The sequence below is a fragment of the Arthroderma uncinatum genome (assembly GCF_011692745.1).
Source record: "Arthroderma uncinatum strain CBS 119779 chromosome Unknown scaffold1, whole genome shotgun sequence".
NCBI lineage: Eukaryota > Fungi > Ascomycota > Eurotiomycetes > Onygenales > Arthrodermataceae > Arthroderma > Arthroderma uncinatum.
The window spans coordinates 4,160,807-4,174,315 of NW_022983863.1; the positions used below are offsets into that span (position 1 = coordinate 4,160,807).

At 47.6% G+C, this 13,509-nt stretch overlaps 2 protein-coding genes across 2 annotated transcripts; both read left to right on the forward strand.

Annotated features, from left to right (window-relative positions):
* Nucleotides 1-3,509: 3,509 nt before the first annotated feature.
* GIQ15_01266 (uncharacterized protein) lies at nt 3,510-4,108 on the forward strand (the record flags this gene model as incomplete). The annotated part of the gene is made up of 2 exons (XM_033548683.1): nt 3,510-3,557; nt 3,632-4,108. 2 exons carry the CDS (start codon nt 3,510-3,512, stop codon nt 4,106-4,108), a joined length of 525 nt encoding a protein of 174 aa, XP_033409634.1.
* Nucleotides 4,109-9,181: 5,073 nt separating this feature from the next.
* Nucleotides 9,182-12,261, forward strand: GIQ15_01267 (uncharacterized protein; the record flags this gene model as incomplete). The annotated part of the gene is made up of 5 exons (XM_033548684.1): nt 9,182-9,554; nt 9,684-9,732; nt 9,797-9,904; nt 9,966-10,512; nt 11,089-12,261. The coding sequence occupies 5 exons, from the start codon at nt 9,182-9,184 to the stop codon at nt 12,259-12,261; spliced, it is 2,250 nt and encodes a 749-aa protein (XP_033409635.1).
* Between the last annotated feature and the right edge of the window lie 1,248 nt (nt 12,262-13,509).

A 13,509-nucleotide genomic window follows, 5' to 3' on the forward strand; every position in this document is an offset into this window, starting at 1 on the left:
GCTCAGGTGTGTTTGGCAATCCACCTGAGTATGATATCCCATAGCCGCTACCTATCGAAGTGTGTCAGCGCCTCACTTTATATATAGGTATTGGCGAGATTGTTAGAAAGAAGCAACTACTTTTTCGAGATAAGTCGTGAAGTTCAGGCGATCATATGGTAAATTGCACCATTCTCTCATTGTCTCCAATGGGAGCATGACTATCCAATTTTCAAGATCCACTTTGGTTGCATATGCCTTGCCTTTTTTGGTGCACTATAATGCGAGATAGTCAGTACATTTATCGATTAGCCAGTTGAAGATGACATACTGTATAATATGCATTTCGAAGGGCATTTTCTAATTCACGGCCACTCAATCTCAGCCTAAACCTTGTCTTTAGGAGGGTTTGGCTGGATACACGATGTAGAGCTCTGACATGCCAGGTGCGTAGAAGGATATCTGCATGATCAATGAGCAGAATAAGCAATCCTAGGAGACCAATAAAAAGTACAGCAGTTTGAAATGGTGCGGTGTAATTGATGATCTCAGAGACATAAAACTTCCACAGGGACGCCATAGCTACTCGATTCGGACCCTCTCTATGGAAGGGATCGCAGCAAGGGCAGAACCGAAATAAAGATGTCAGTGCTTTTAGAATGCGCTGTACGAAATCCTCAAACAGAAGTCAGGTCAGCGGGTAAAAGTAAACGTTATATCGGAGCTGCCGCGGGGTCTTATCCGTATATATAGCTCTCTGTGCCTTCCGTAATCCTAGGCCATCCTCCTTGGAGTTTGGGTGGCTCACTGAGTTTTTATTTTATTTTCATTTTTCCATTCAACGTGTGGGTATGGAAATAAATACGATACCCCAGTACTCATGCAGTTTCCGTCTGTGTTCTTTTATTTGTTGTTCTCTTTGCTTATTCCTTTTTTCTGACTTAAATATCAGTGATCGAAGGGTAGCACATATGATCGCCAAAGGAAGGTGGACAGAACGTTCTAATCTCTGATTTGCTAGAGGCTAGTTCTAATTCTAACGACCGTCCGGAATGTCGTGGTATCATATCTCATAGAGTATGTAAATGAACTGTATGGGTATCGCAATTACATGTGGCTGGCTAGTTGGTTGCTCTTCCTTCGATATCAATTTCTAGATTGTAAAGTCGGGTCATATCTCATGCAGGGCATGCATATACGGAATTCAGCCAACATGGAGCTAGATCCGTGTATGACAGCCGTACAACCCGCGTCACGTCCACAGAAATTTTAAAAGTCAGGCCACCGGCCGACGTGATGGCGGGGTAGATTTCCCCTTAGAATCATCTGCTATCTCTCTACTCCTTTTGAGGTCTCAGGTGCGGCTCCCAAGCACGTCGTGTGGACCGCTACCAAGATAGGTCCCATAGAGCCTATACACGGTGGGGTTCTCTTCGTAAGGCTTACGGATCCTTACAACCAGTCAGTGCTCTGATTTGCATATCTACCGGTCCTGATTTGAATTGTGGTGTGTATGGTACAAGGTTCATGTCCTTGACCATGCAAATCTCAATCCCATCACAACGCTACCTTTCCAGCCTGACGTCAGGCCATTGGAAAATCACTGAAAAGGTGTGCAAGTGAGGTAAACCCACCCACCCGCGTTTGCGACAAGCTGGAGGTTGAATAAACCCAATATGGGACTGATAGAGAATAGAGAATAGAGAAGTACGTTGACTGAGGAATAGGTCCAAAGCGTCGTTTGAGCTTCCTGGGAGAAGATGGGGGATCGTGAGCACCTAGCAGTTCTATTAGTTACGTGAGGTCTACGTAGCCTTTCAACTTAGCGGCTACTGCGTTAAAGGACCATGCTCTGATACGAAGGACATATCTTTCACACCATGTCAAGCTGTCAAGTCAAGCTCAACACTCGGTTTAAAGCACTGCACCAAACGTAGACTAGGAATCTCCTACTCCGTATGGAAGGGCGAGTCAAGTTGGGAGTACAACGTCCGACATTACGTGGCTCCAATCGCGTCTGATTCTGCAGCAGCTGGATTCTCCTAGCGCTATGTTGCTTTTGTAACGCTCCTCGTGAACATGGGATCATGGACTCAATTTAGGGACTGCACCCAAAAAGTAGAACACCGAGATCGCTCCACATAGACATCTATGGTGGAATAAAAGCTTCCGAGCTGCATTTCGGAGCTTTCAGCCCAGCGATGAGCGGGGTCACGCATTGTTAATTATGCTAGCCGTTCCTCTGTTGGATCAAGGGATATGGGATGATTGGAAGAGAAATCCTGGGTAACGGGAGTCCTGCCTGCTAGAGTGATCGTCCGGCTGGAGGAACAAAACTTAACAGGTGTAAAAAATTTGGCCCCGAGGATTTCTAAGCCGGAGACGGAATATCTAAATATCCGGGTAAGCTCTTTTTACTATGGATCCACGTGACCATATCTTATGATGAAACCACGGTGTAAAGACACGAAGCTGCGCTCAAACTCGCTCAGCTAGACGGTATTGCTTTGCCTTCGTCCTGCTTGCGAGTTGGAAAGGCTGCCTGGCAGCATGACGCTCTAGGTCTTGTTTCGTTTTTCTCTTTGTCGTCTAGATTTTTATTCGTTTTCTGTGTTTGCCCCCCGCCTCCGGGTAACGCCTCCGCACGTACGATCTGGCTCTACTCTAGGGGAAGTGGTCGAATGGCACGATCATGGTGGTGTTTATAGACCACTCGCTAGATGATGCTCCTCTCCGTGAACCGGTTGATGGCGTGTTCCATCCGGGGATTGCTCCGCCCTTCACCCTCAAGGAAGGACGGGCTATGTTTGCCGGTTCCTTGCCTCAACCGCGAGCTCGAAAGCCTGCCGGAGATGGGATAGTTGATGGAGATGAAGGCGAGGAAGAAGGGGATTCATCTAGCCTAAATGGCACTATATTTATGGCATTAAGCTGCTACCCGTACGCAAAAACATCACACCTTTCGCGGTTGTTGAGATATATCCTTGCATATATCTCTTTTTCTTGCAATGCCGCGGTAACGAGCGAGTGTTGTCCAAGATTATTAACCATCGTGATCCGTCTTTTTCTATATTGTTCTTTACAGGATAGTAACTATGCTCGCTCGGTCTGTAGACCTGAACACCCTACATTCGTTGTCGATGACGTGTCGTCAAGTCCATTCCACGCTTCTCCTCTTTCGGAAACAGCTCGTCAAGGAAACCTTGCGCTGTAGGAACGAGGTTATCGACAAGGTAATAGATAGCTCTGTTTCGCAGCTGTCTAATAATACCTGGGGCGGGTTTCCCCCGAGCCGATATGGTAGCCTTACTTGGGGGAAAACAGGGTGCTGCGCTAGAGATATGGTTGACAAATGCCAGCGATGTGATGAATATGTTTGCAGGGTACGATTTACCTCTTCCCTAATTTTGAATATTCGTCATTAATACGCTTGGATTAGAACTGTACGGTTAAACCTCCTTCGGCAACGAACTTGAAAAATCGACTACGACGGATCTGTCCGGTATGTATTGAGGCACCCCTACGTGATCATGGGAGTGGATATAACGCCGACGGATCAACCTCCGGCCTACATCTATGTACCTGTGATATCAACTCTTGGTACTGTCGGCCATGCGGTCAACACCTGAGATGCGAGGACGTTACATACCAGCGTGTCTGGTCGTGGCGTACCCGATACAACGAATTTCTTGGTGGTGGCGGCCACTGGGTTGGCTTTGGTGACTGCGGTCAAGGCGTCCAGTGCGGACTTGAGCAAAAATGCCTTGCCGCTGAGTACATCGAGGTAGAGGTAGACTGCGAAGCTGGGGAGTGGATGTCAGAACTTTCCCACTCTGACAACTCAAGTGACAGTGCCATCGACCACCTCCGCCACTCAAACCCACACTCACACTCGGACGGCCGAGACGATGAGGAACCAGGGTACCTTCGGCAAGAAATCGAAGGAATCGGAGGCGTGGTGAAGCAGAAGGTTAAGAAAAGGGTCCGCGTCGGTGCTAGTGTTGAGGAACGTGATGATGATCGTGAAACAGCAACATATTTGAAACAAGAGACCTCCGGCGCCGTGCGAAGTCGCTGCGGGTGGTGTTCAGGGATTGTTCCAAGTAACTCTGAAAAAGAGAGCTGTTAATCTTTACGGCGAACATGTTGCATGTTCTATACATTTATACTGCCAGGCCTATACCGTTACACCTGCAGAATCCTTTATGGCATGACGTGAGTGGTGCAATGCAAGTTGCAATCTTGTGGCTCTTGTGAATTACGCTACGGAAATCCTCTCTATACCATATAGATATCAGTTAATTTACCATGCTACCCTCAAATTCCCAGCCTTACCCTTCACGTGGTTTTGCTTTTTAATTCCGGATAATTAAGGTTATTGTCCCTGGCGGGAAGGGCAGAGTTAATCAGATATACTCTTTCCCGCCGCCATGCAGCGATCAGAGCTCTCGAAAACCAAGGGATGTAAGAAAATCAATGCGGTGATGAATAACACAACCTGCTGGCTGCATGCTTTGCTGGACATATCTATAGAGTGTGGTTTAAAGTTTCGATGAAACAACGACGCTTTGATATGGCGCCTAAGCACAGGTTACATGGACGACATTCCTTGAAATGCTACTCTATGTGATGATGTAAGGGACAGAACAGCATCAGTCCTAAGAGCTCTGCACTCATTGTTAGTCTCACCATGTATACGGAGTACCTGGCTTACCGTTTCGTTTACTGAGACATTCTCGTTAACGGTGAATGGGGCCAGAGTAATGATGGGAGCGATCTATACTAAGGTTAACCAGGGCTTCTAGCAGTGATGAGCTTATGGTTTAATGCAGGCTTATCCAGAGCTTGGAGCATGACAAATATAAAGATCGAGAGAAGCTATGATCTGGCTTCTGGTGGACTAGAACTGGTCCCTTAACTAGAAATGTTTTTGATATCTATATAAATTTACTTCTCATATTCGTATATTAAATCCATAGCTCACTCGACACAAATACCCTACAAGATTCTGTCACATTTCGCATTTAGCTTCCTATCAACAAGAATACCGTCAGGAGAAAGATAAAATAAGCAGTGACAAGCCCTCGAGACCGGACACAACCAGGTCAAACCTGGGCGGTTCGAGTTGTCCATGCATGCTTACTACCAGCCCTTACTAATGTCCGTTAAGGGTTTCTCAGCTATTCATTGGCCGGTAATTGTCATAGCCGTTAAGGATTTCTAAGCCATATACAGCGAAAATGCAAAGGCTACCCGCCTGTCTGTACAACGACCGAAACTACAGCCTTTTCTACCCCTTGCAGCTCTGTGATATGAAACAAGAGGCTGACTCTACGATCTGTGGGAGGGAGACAGACTTTTCACGACAAGGCCGGAGCTTCGGGTGGAGGTGGCCGTTATTTACCTCATGGTTGTGTTTATAGGGGGGAAGTAATATAACATTGATTAATACGGTAACTGCTCAAGTCAGGGTGTTGGCTACTTGCCACCTACTCCATGGATTGATAGGCTGACAGGGAGAGGAAGCCGGCGAGCCGCTTTCAGCTGGCATATGTCGAGTTATGGTGTACGTAGGATTCATCTCGTTTGCTCCCCGCAAGACGCTAAGTCCAGCTGCCATGAGGATCGATGTGGCCACCCAGGACTTCACTAAAATCCTGTTAAAAGGAAGGGATAATACCGGCTGTTATATATCTCTGGATCCACGCTGACCTTTGGAAAAGGGGAAATGGCGACTTCAGCACTCCGTACTCTGTACTACAGAGCCGTTTTTTATTGTACAGAAGGGTTCAACCCCCGACTCGCCGCCCACCCACGTAAAGAAGGACTCCGTAGGCAGGCGATGGAAAGAGGAAAAGGAGTGGGATGTAGAGTTCTCTAAATTAAAAGACAAGTAGGAGGGCAACTCGAGAGGCCATTGGAGGAAGATGAGCGGAGAACCAACAGTTAAGACTCCGCATTTCGCGGCTGTGATTGGACGGGGATTTTTATACCTACGCCTGTCTGCTGCGCTGTTGCATGGTAAGGGGGAAGATGGCAGCAGCCCTGGCAAGCCCTGGCAAGTCCTGGCCGGCGCAGGGTCGGCCCACCACCAGCAACCTGGCGAAGCTCGGCGAGAACGGGGTGGGACAAGGGCGATCCTGCTGGAAAGTCTCCTCGTACTTTTTCTGATATTTGCAAAAAGACGGCGTCGCCTTAGTAAAGCAAGCTAATTAGTTTTATTAATAGTGTGTTAATTTGGTCGTATTTGCTTATCTTGGCGTGCATGGTCCGGGCGTGGCTAAGTTGCTATTTTTATCCCAATTATAGCACTTACTTAAGCAAAAGTTAACTTTGCAGGGTTTCTTTCTGGCTTAGCGTCAGTTTATTATTAGCCCACGTCGAAGAGTTATTTCGGGTTAATTTACCCACATTGATTACCGGCGTCGAGAAAGAATGGAGGGAGGGAGGCTATGTTGACCGATCGACTGAGCCTTCCGCTCTGCCGTGTTTCGGATCGCTCGTCCGTTGTGGGATACTGATATACACTTACTTCTCACTTTGCGCAGTATTACTCTGGGTTCCAAGGGTTATATACATAGAACAGGACCCCATTTCACCGCTGCGCTCTTGCTTACCTCCCCCAGAGCTGAAATATGAGAGAGTGTGAGCATGGAGGAGGACCCTATACATAGATCGAGAACGTGAGGGTATGTCGGCTAGATGCAGTAGGTGGAGTATAATTCCTGCACGGCTAAGCCGGTTGATATTCCCCCGTCTTGTCCGGCGCAAGTACGTGGTCTGTGTACGCCCGTTCTTCACCCTTATAAACATGAAACGATCTCGATCCTGGTTGCTCAAAAGCACATGGCGTAGTAAGCGGCGCTGGGTAATGATTAACTGGGGGGAAATCTTAACCCAGGGGAAACGCCGCGCGCGCTACGAAGTACATAGATTAGTTCTCGCCTAGAGAGTAGTAAGTAAATACATTGTTGTTAGTTGACCAACTTGAGCCAGGCTTTAACAACATAGATTGCTTTACGGAGCACAACAATTATAATTCTCACTTGGCTCTTCATTGTTTAAGGGATTCTATGCAGGTAAACATTGCGAATGCTACTTAGTATGGGGTGAAGATTGGGTGGGGGATAAAAACGTGACTGGCATGCACAGGGCCCTGCTGAAACAAATATGGAGGAAAATCTTGAGCTCCACCCCTCTACTATGACGAAGGATTCGCTGGCCGCGACCCTAGTTAGCTGGTATATGTAAGTAAGTATGCAGCGCGTCCGTTGACGATATGATGGCCAAGGCTTTGCGGTATGGGAGCCGATATGTATGTATTAATCGTGTAGGGTAGGGCCGGAGGTGCAGCTCTGAAGAGAACAAGCTTGTGTCTACTATTGGTGGACTTGGGTTAGCTTGAAAATAAATCCTCAAAGAAATGGCCACTTGACCCGGATACGGCGGTCGACGCAGGTCGTATACAATGTAGAATAGGGTCCGGTCCGTTGGCCCCTCTATCTTTTTGCAGCTAGATGGATCGGTAGCTGAGAAGGCGAGAGTATCGGCGAGAGACGAGAGAAGAGAAAAGAGCGAAAAGTGACATACTGTGGCCTCTCAGAGGCACCCAGTTAGAGGATCAGCGTTGTCTGGTTGATGGGCGGTTAGTGACACCAACCGTGCTTATCTGAGAATGAATGAAACACGGCGACCTGGCGGTTGGGTTGAGTTGGTAGTCGTGTGTGCGTGGCGGACTTGTAACAGGTAGTTGTCGGCGGCAATCTGTGGAATTTCTACCCATTCCCTGGGATGCTGCAAGTGCTGCAGCCTGCATGTTGTTATTCTTAGTTTCAGAACCCAGACACCAGACACGCGCACAGGCCAAGAATTAGGTTTCGCAGGGTCCGATTGACAGACTAATTAGTCGCCTTTTTTTTTTTTATTTGGGTTATTTTTGTTCCTGATTTAGGATACAGGATGGATTCTTATTGGAAGACGGGAGAAGGCGGATGTTGTGAGTAATTGGGCGGCGTACCGACCACTCGGATCGCTAGGTTAAATGTTGGTTAATCAAGATGCATGGGATTGAACATGAAACTTGCCAGCGGGTAAGTATGTCTTTGTTTACTTTGAGAGTCGGGCGTTTAGATATGATATGGGAGATAGTGTAGTAGTAAGTCTGGATATTGCTTGATGCTTCTTTGATATAGATCAGGAGGAGAAGAAGCTGTGGAGGAAAAGCGGGATGTACTGGTCCAGCGGAAGTTTGCGGAGGAGGTACTTAGTCACATGCCGTAGTCCTGGATGAGTAAGCAGCAAGGTCAACGTCCTCCCTTCGACTTCATCTCTTTTCACCTTCGACAACTTCTTCATCAATCTCACAGCCGAGATAGATCTGTTCCTAGAATAGGATGATTGTGCAGTTAGCCGCCGGCTTTCATGTATAGCCAGAGCGCACCGTGATGTGCCCTTAGCACTCCGCCTCGAAGGCCGCTAGACGGTCAGGGAGCAGAGCACCCAGGGCGATGCCCTGCATAGCTGCTCACCAGTGATGAGGCCAGGAAATCAGTCCCTACCGCCAGCGCCTGTGATGAGTGTTTCAGGATGGTTTTAGTCCGCTGTGTATGCGCGCGCACACGGCTGCGACAGCACAGAAAAAGAGGAAAAAGTAAGGAAAAGGCCGGCGCCAGGGTGCATCAACCCCTGACCCCGGCGCCTGCATATTCCCCTGGTTGTCACATCGCCAGCAGCCACACTGCCCGTCCATCACGGGTTAATTTCTCTCTCGGTGTACTTAGCTTCTATTTTTGATCCACCTTGGCTCATTTGCTCGCATTTCTTGCTTTTTCCTGTCCTTCTTAACCATCATTTTGCTTTTTCTTGACGCTAAGTTTTAGGTCTGACTGGGGTATTATTTGCAACTTTACCTTGCATCTGAGATCCGACATCTAACGCAGTGCAGACGCGAAACCATAGCAAGACATACCCGTTCGTGCGCACTCCGACTGCATCTGGATATATAATAGGGACCCTCAGGTCTCTTTTATTTAGTTCGCCATGGCTCCTTCAGACTTCAACGAACTTTCTATTCTTCTACAACCATCCCACCTTGGGTCTCGATCACAGTCGCTGCCACCGAACACACCCTCAAGCTACTTTGTAAATGCTTGACACCACCTCGCCGGCGACCTTCCATTTCTTTATTTCCTACCTCTGAACAATGGATTCTCCAGCGATCGCTATGGATTCCACCTTGTCGTGGTCCAGCCCTTACACCGGAGTGGTTCCATGCTCCGTTCCCGCTCTCACGCCGCTGTCGATGCCTCATACGCCGCATACTCCTCTACTAACATCCACTATGGCCTCCCCAATCGATAACACTCCTATGCTTGGATTCTACTCTCCAAACCTCAACTTGCACCGTCCGACCTCCATGAAGCTTTATCGAAGTCATTCCGAAGGAACCGTGGGCATGTCCTCCACTATGGCTGTTCGCAAAAGCGCCCCCAAACCCCAGCGCCGAGAGACAATCAATGTCAGCGTGCCCATTACCTACACCCCCGCTACTCATCGCATCAGCAAAGCGAAGAAGGGTAAGCGAGTTCATGCGTGCCAGTTCCCTGGATGTTCAAAGGTAAGGCGCAAACAAAAAACAACGCCTTTTCTTCCTCCCTTTTTTAAGGTCTTTTCTTATTAATCGTTTTTCTTTCTTTTCCTTTCAGGTGTTTACAAGGGCCGAACACAGACGGTATATCTCTCGTTCCCTTCTGAGTATACCTACAGTGCCTATGCGCGAACCGGTCGAGGCCTGAATGCTAAGATTTTCCTCTTATAGCCGTCATGAATTGAACCATAACCCCCAGGCAACGTTTATCTGTACCATCCACGGATGTGGAAAGGGATTCCACCGCTCTGATCTACTCTCGCGTCATATGGAGAAGCAGTAAGTCATCACCCTTTTTTGGGGATGGGAAGTGAATGGTAGCTAATACCTCGCCCGATAGCGAGCAAGAATCGCGCCCTACTAAGCCAACCATCGGCCACAAGAGGCGAATCAGCCAAATCTCCGACGCCTCTGACATTGTCCCAATGTCCTCTCCATTACTCGCAGTCCCACATTCTATTCCAGCTTCCACTCCAATCCTACCACCCGCCACCCCTGAACTCCATTCTCTTCAAGCCGCACAGTCTCCATTTGTGAACACTCAACTTCTCTCGCCGCCATACTGGACCAGCTTTAGAAGAGCATCCGACCCTGCTATTGGCTACTCTAGCATGTCCTATGCCGGGGGTGATGAGTCAAGCATCTTTTCTTCACCAGAGTGTTCGCGATCTCCTTCCTCGGACGGTAGCCACGGCAGCCACTTCCCATTCAACACATCACACATCACTGGAATCGGCATCTTCCACGAGCCCATGATCGATCCCACCCTTATGGGAACTTCGTTGGCATACGACCCGAACTTCAGCGGCTTTCAAGCCTTTGACTCTACAGCCATCCAGCCCTCACCATTAGTTACTCACCCAGCTGACGGTGATAACACACGGACAGTAGGTGAAGCTACATTCTTTTTCATTTAAGGATGAAATATTAAAGACACCAGTGGCTAACATCCTTCAGTGTCATTTCCCTTTAAACTGGACGGAGACGAATGGCTTCCCCTGCGACGTGAACTTGCTCACTCCTTCAGAGTCGTTTCAGCCCAGAGTGGAATGGGCATAATCGATCCAGCCAGGTGGCATAACTGCCTGGAACTCTACTGGCAACATTTCCATCCCCAATTTCCCATCGTCCATCGACCATCCTTCTTGACAAACCGACCGAACCCGCTCTTAATTGGGACAGTGGTAGCTATCGGATCACAGTACGATACGCGCTCGGATTCTTCAGTTTATTCTTTGATCCTCCTTGAAGCTTGCCAGAATTTGTTATCAAAAGTGAAAGTCACAAGTCGCTCTCTCGTTTCAGACATTCAATCGTCCTTTTTACTTGAATTACTATCGAAGTACCGGTCTAGGAGAGCGGATGTTGGTATCTCACATTGCCTCAAGAGCTTATATGGTAGTGTGAGTCTAACAGAAAAATGGCACCTGACTATTGCTTCAAAGCTAACTGACGACTCAAAGTTCAACCATGACAGACACTGGATAACTCGAAACCCGCTAAGCCTAGCCGGTAGCCTCTTCAAAGACAAATCCTTAGATGCGATTAAAACGGCGCATAAATTCTGGGTTGAGCACGAAACTAGACGTCGAGTCCTACAGGCGATGTTTATCCTCGATGTTCACCAGTCCACCCTCTTCCAACAACCGTTATCCTTCCTTAGCCCAATTCCAGGGAATTTACCCATGCCATGCGCTTCCGAATCATGGGAATGTACCGATCTTACCGCCTGGGCAGAATACGCAATGAAAGGCGAGAAATCAACGACAATTGCTTCAGCATCTTTCTCCCTTGTGCCTGATGCCGATCTGTTTCAATCAAGCCTTATCATGTCATACGAGATCCTCAGCCACGGCGAAGGATCTATGGAGAATCTTCAGGCTAGACACCCGTGTCTCCACTTACTCCATCACGGGCTCCTAGCAGCACAGCACAGCCCTCTCCAGGCTTTGGTAACAGTGAGCAATGAATCATGGCTCTTCAACCGCAAAGTAACTGACGAGTCGCAATTCAAAGCCGCAAAGAGGACTCTAAAAGCTTGGGTCACCGATACCGACGCTATGAAGTTGGCAGTATGGCATGCAGTGCGAGTCCTCCAGTGCGCACTGGACGCCCAGGGAGTAGCACACAAACCACCACCTGTGGCACCATCGCCATTCATGACACAGCAGGTCGAGAGCTTGCAGCTCCCTACTGTTAATGCCTTTGTCAATGATGGTGTCACCCCGCTCAGTCCCGTCCATACCATCCCCAGATCTCCTCTCCGAACCATACCAGGTCCATTTACAATGCTCCAAACAAATTGGGCGGTCTACATCTCTACTCTTATCTGTTGGGCATATGGTTTTGGCACCCCAGAAATTCCAGCAAGTGACCAAACCCTAACATACCGATATCCAACACCCGCAAACCTGTACATCTCGACACTCCTATCTCTGGCCCCGTCATGGCCAGATCTTACAAATGACAATATCCCAACACATGTACGACGAAACACCAGTGGGTTACTTCAACATGTTCGTCAGTTGATTATACGAGAAGGGCCAGCCGGTGGCCTTTTGAATGAAAGTGAACGAGTTCTTGCTCGCCTTATAGAGCCTTCTTTCCCACATCATCGGAAGATGTGGGAGTTTTGAATACTTCAACGATCACATTTATTCTTCATGCTTTTTTGTACCTCTGACTTTGATTTACCTTGCTCTAACCTTTATGTTGGGCTGGATTTTTTTGCTGTTTTTGCTTTCTTCTCTTTCTATGTCACGCCTTTAACGACTTCTTCTCTTCATGAACATATATTGGATACCACCAGCTTTTGGATTCGTTTTGACTACTTTTGATTAGCATCTTCGGGCCTTGTATACTTTTCTTCCTTCTATTCTTTCTATTCTATGCATATATAGAGGAGCACTTTACTTCTTCATTCTATTTTTATCTTTATTATCTTCTTCATCTTCTTCATTATTCTTCATACCTTCAAGGAGCGACACATTTATTGGAGTTAAATGTCATGGACATATGGCGGAGTTATTGCTTATTACTTTATCTGTTTATAAATTATGATTCATATCTCACGGAATTCCCTTCCGTCTTATTTTATAAATTCTTTGCCTACATTCTTGACTTCTTAACACGTTTAGTAATTGGTGCTAATTATATCCATTAGTTAGTTGGTTACCCCACCTAACTAATTTGTCTTGGCAAAATAACCTTGTATTTATCCCGGGCGATCCCTACAACCCCTAATCCTTCCTTCATGCAAGGCTCAGCAATCTTTACCTGTCTTCTCCTGCCGCAGCCCTGGCGTAGCAGTGTACATACGTACAGCCTACGGCCCACCGCCCACCTTTCTCATGCCGAATACTACATCATGCGAGCCGTTGGAAGGAGCATTGCCCATTAGCCTATTCATAGTAGGCTACGGAGTACATACCGTGCCCTACCACGTACCAAAGGTATGGACTCGGCTACGCTGGCCTAGTAATCATGACTCAGGCTGAAGTTGGAGAGGTGAAACATGGAAACATATGGAGAATTGACCAATACATAGGCTCCATTTTGCATGATGATGTTGTTGGCATGCTGTTCTTGATATCGAAAAATCTTTATCACGATCACTACGAACTACACATGGCATCATGTAGGTTACGCCGTACAGGGAACCTGGTTATACGGAGTCGCAAGGATATTTTGCGTGTCGGCGCAAGCTGCTAAACGTTTAATGTGGCAAGACAGCGTTGGACGCAGCCTTTGCTCCGCAGATGACGTTCCACAGAGCTTGACTGGACAGTCTAGAAACAGAATTTGGTGAGTAGAATATGACAATTAATCAATATTCCAGCTTCTCCGTTTCAGATTCTTTGCTGCAGATAGCAGGTAGAGCGGGA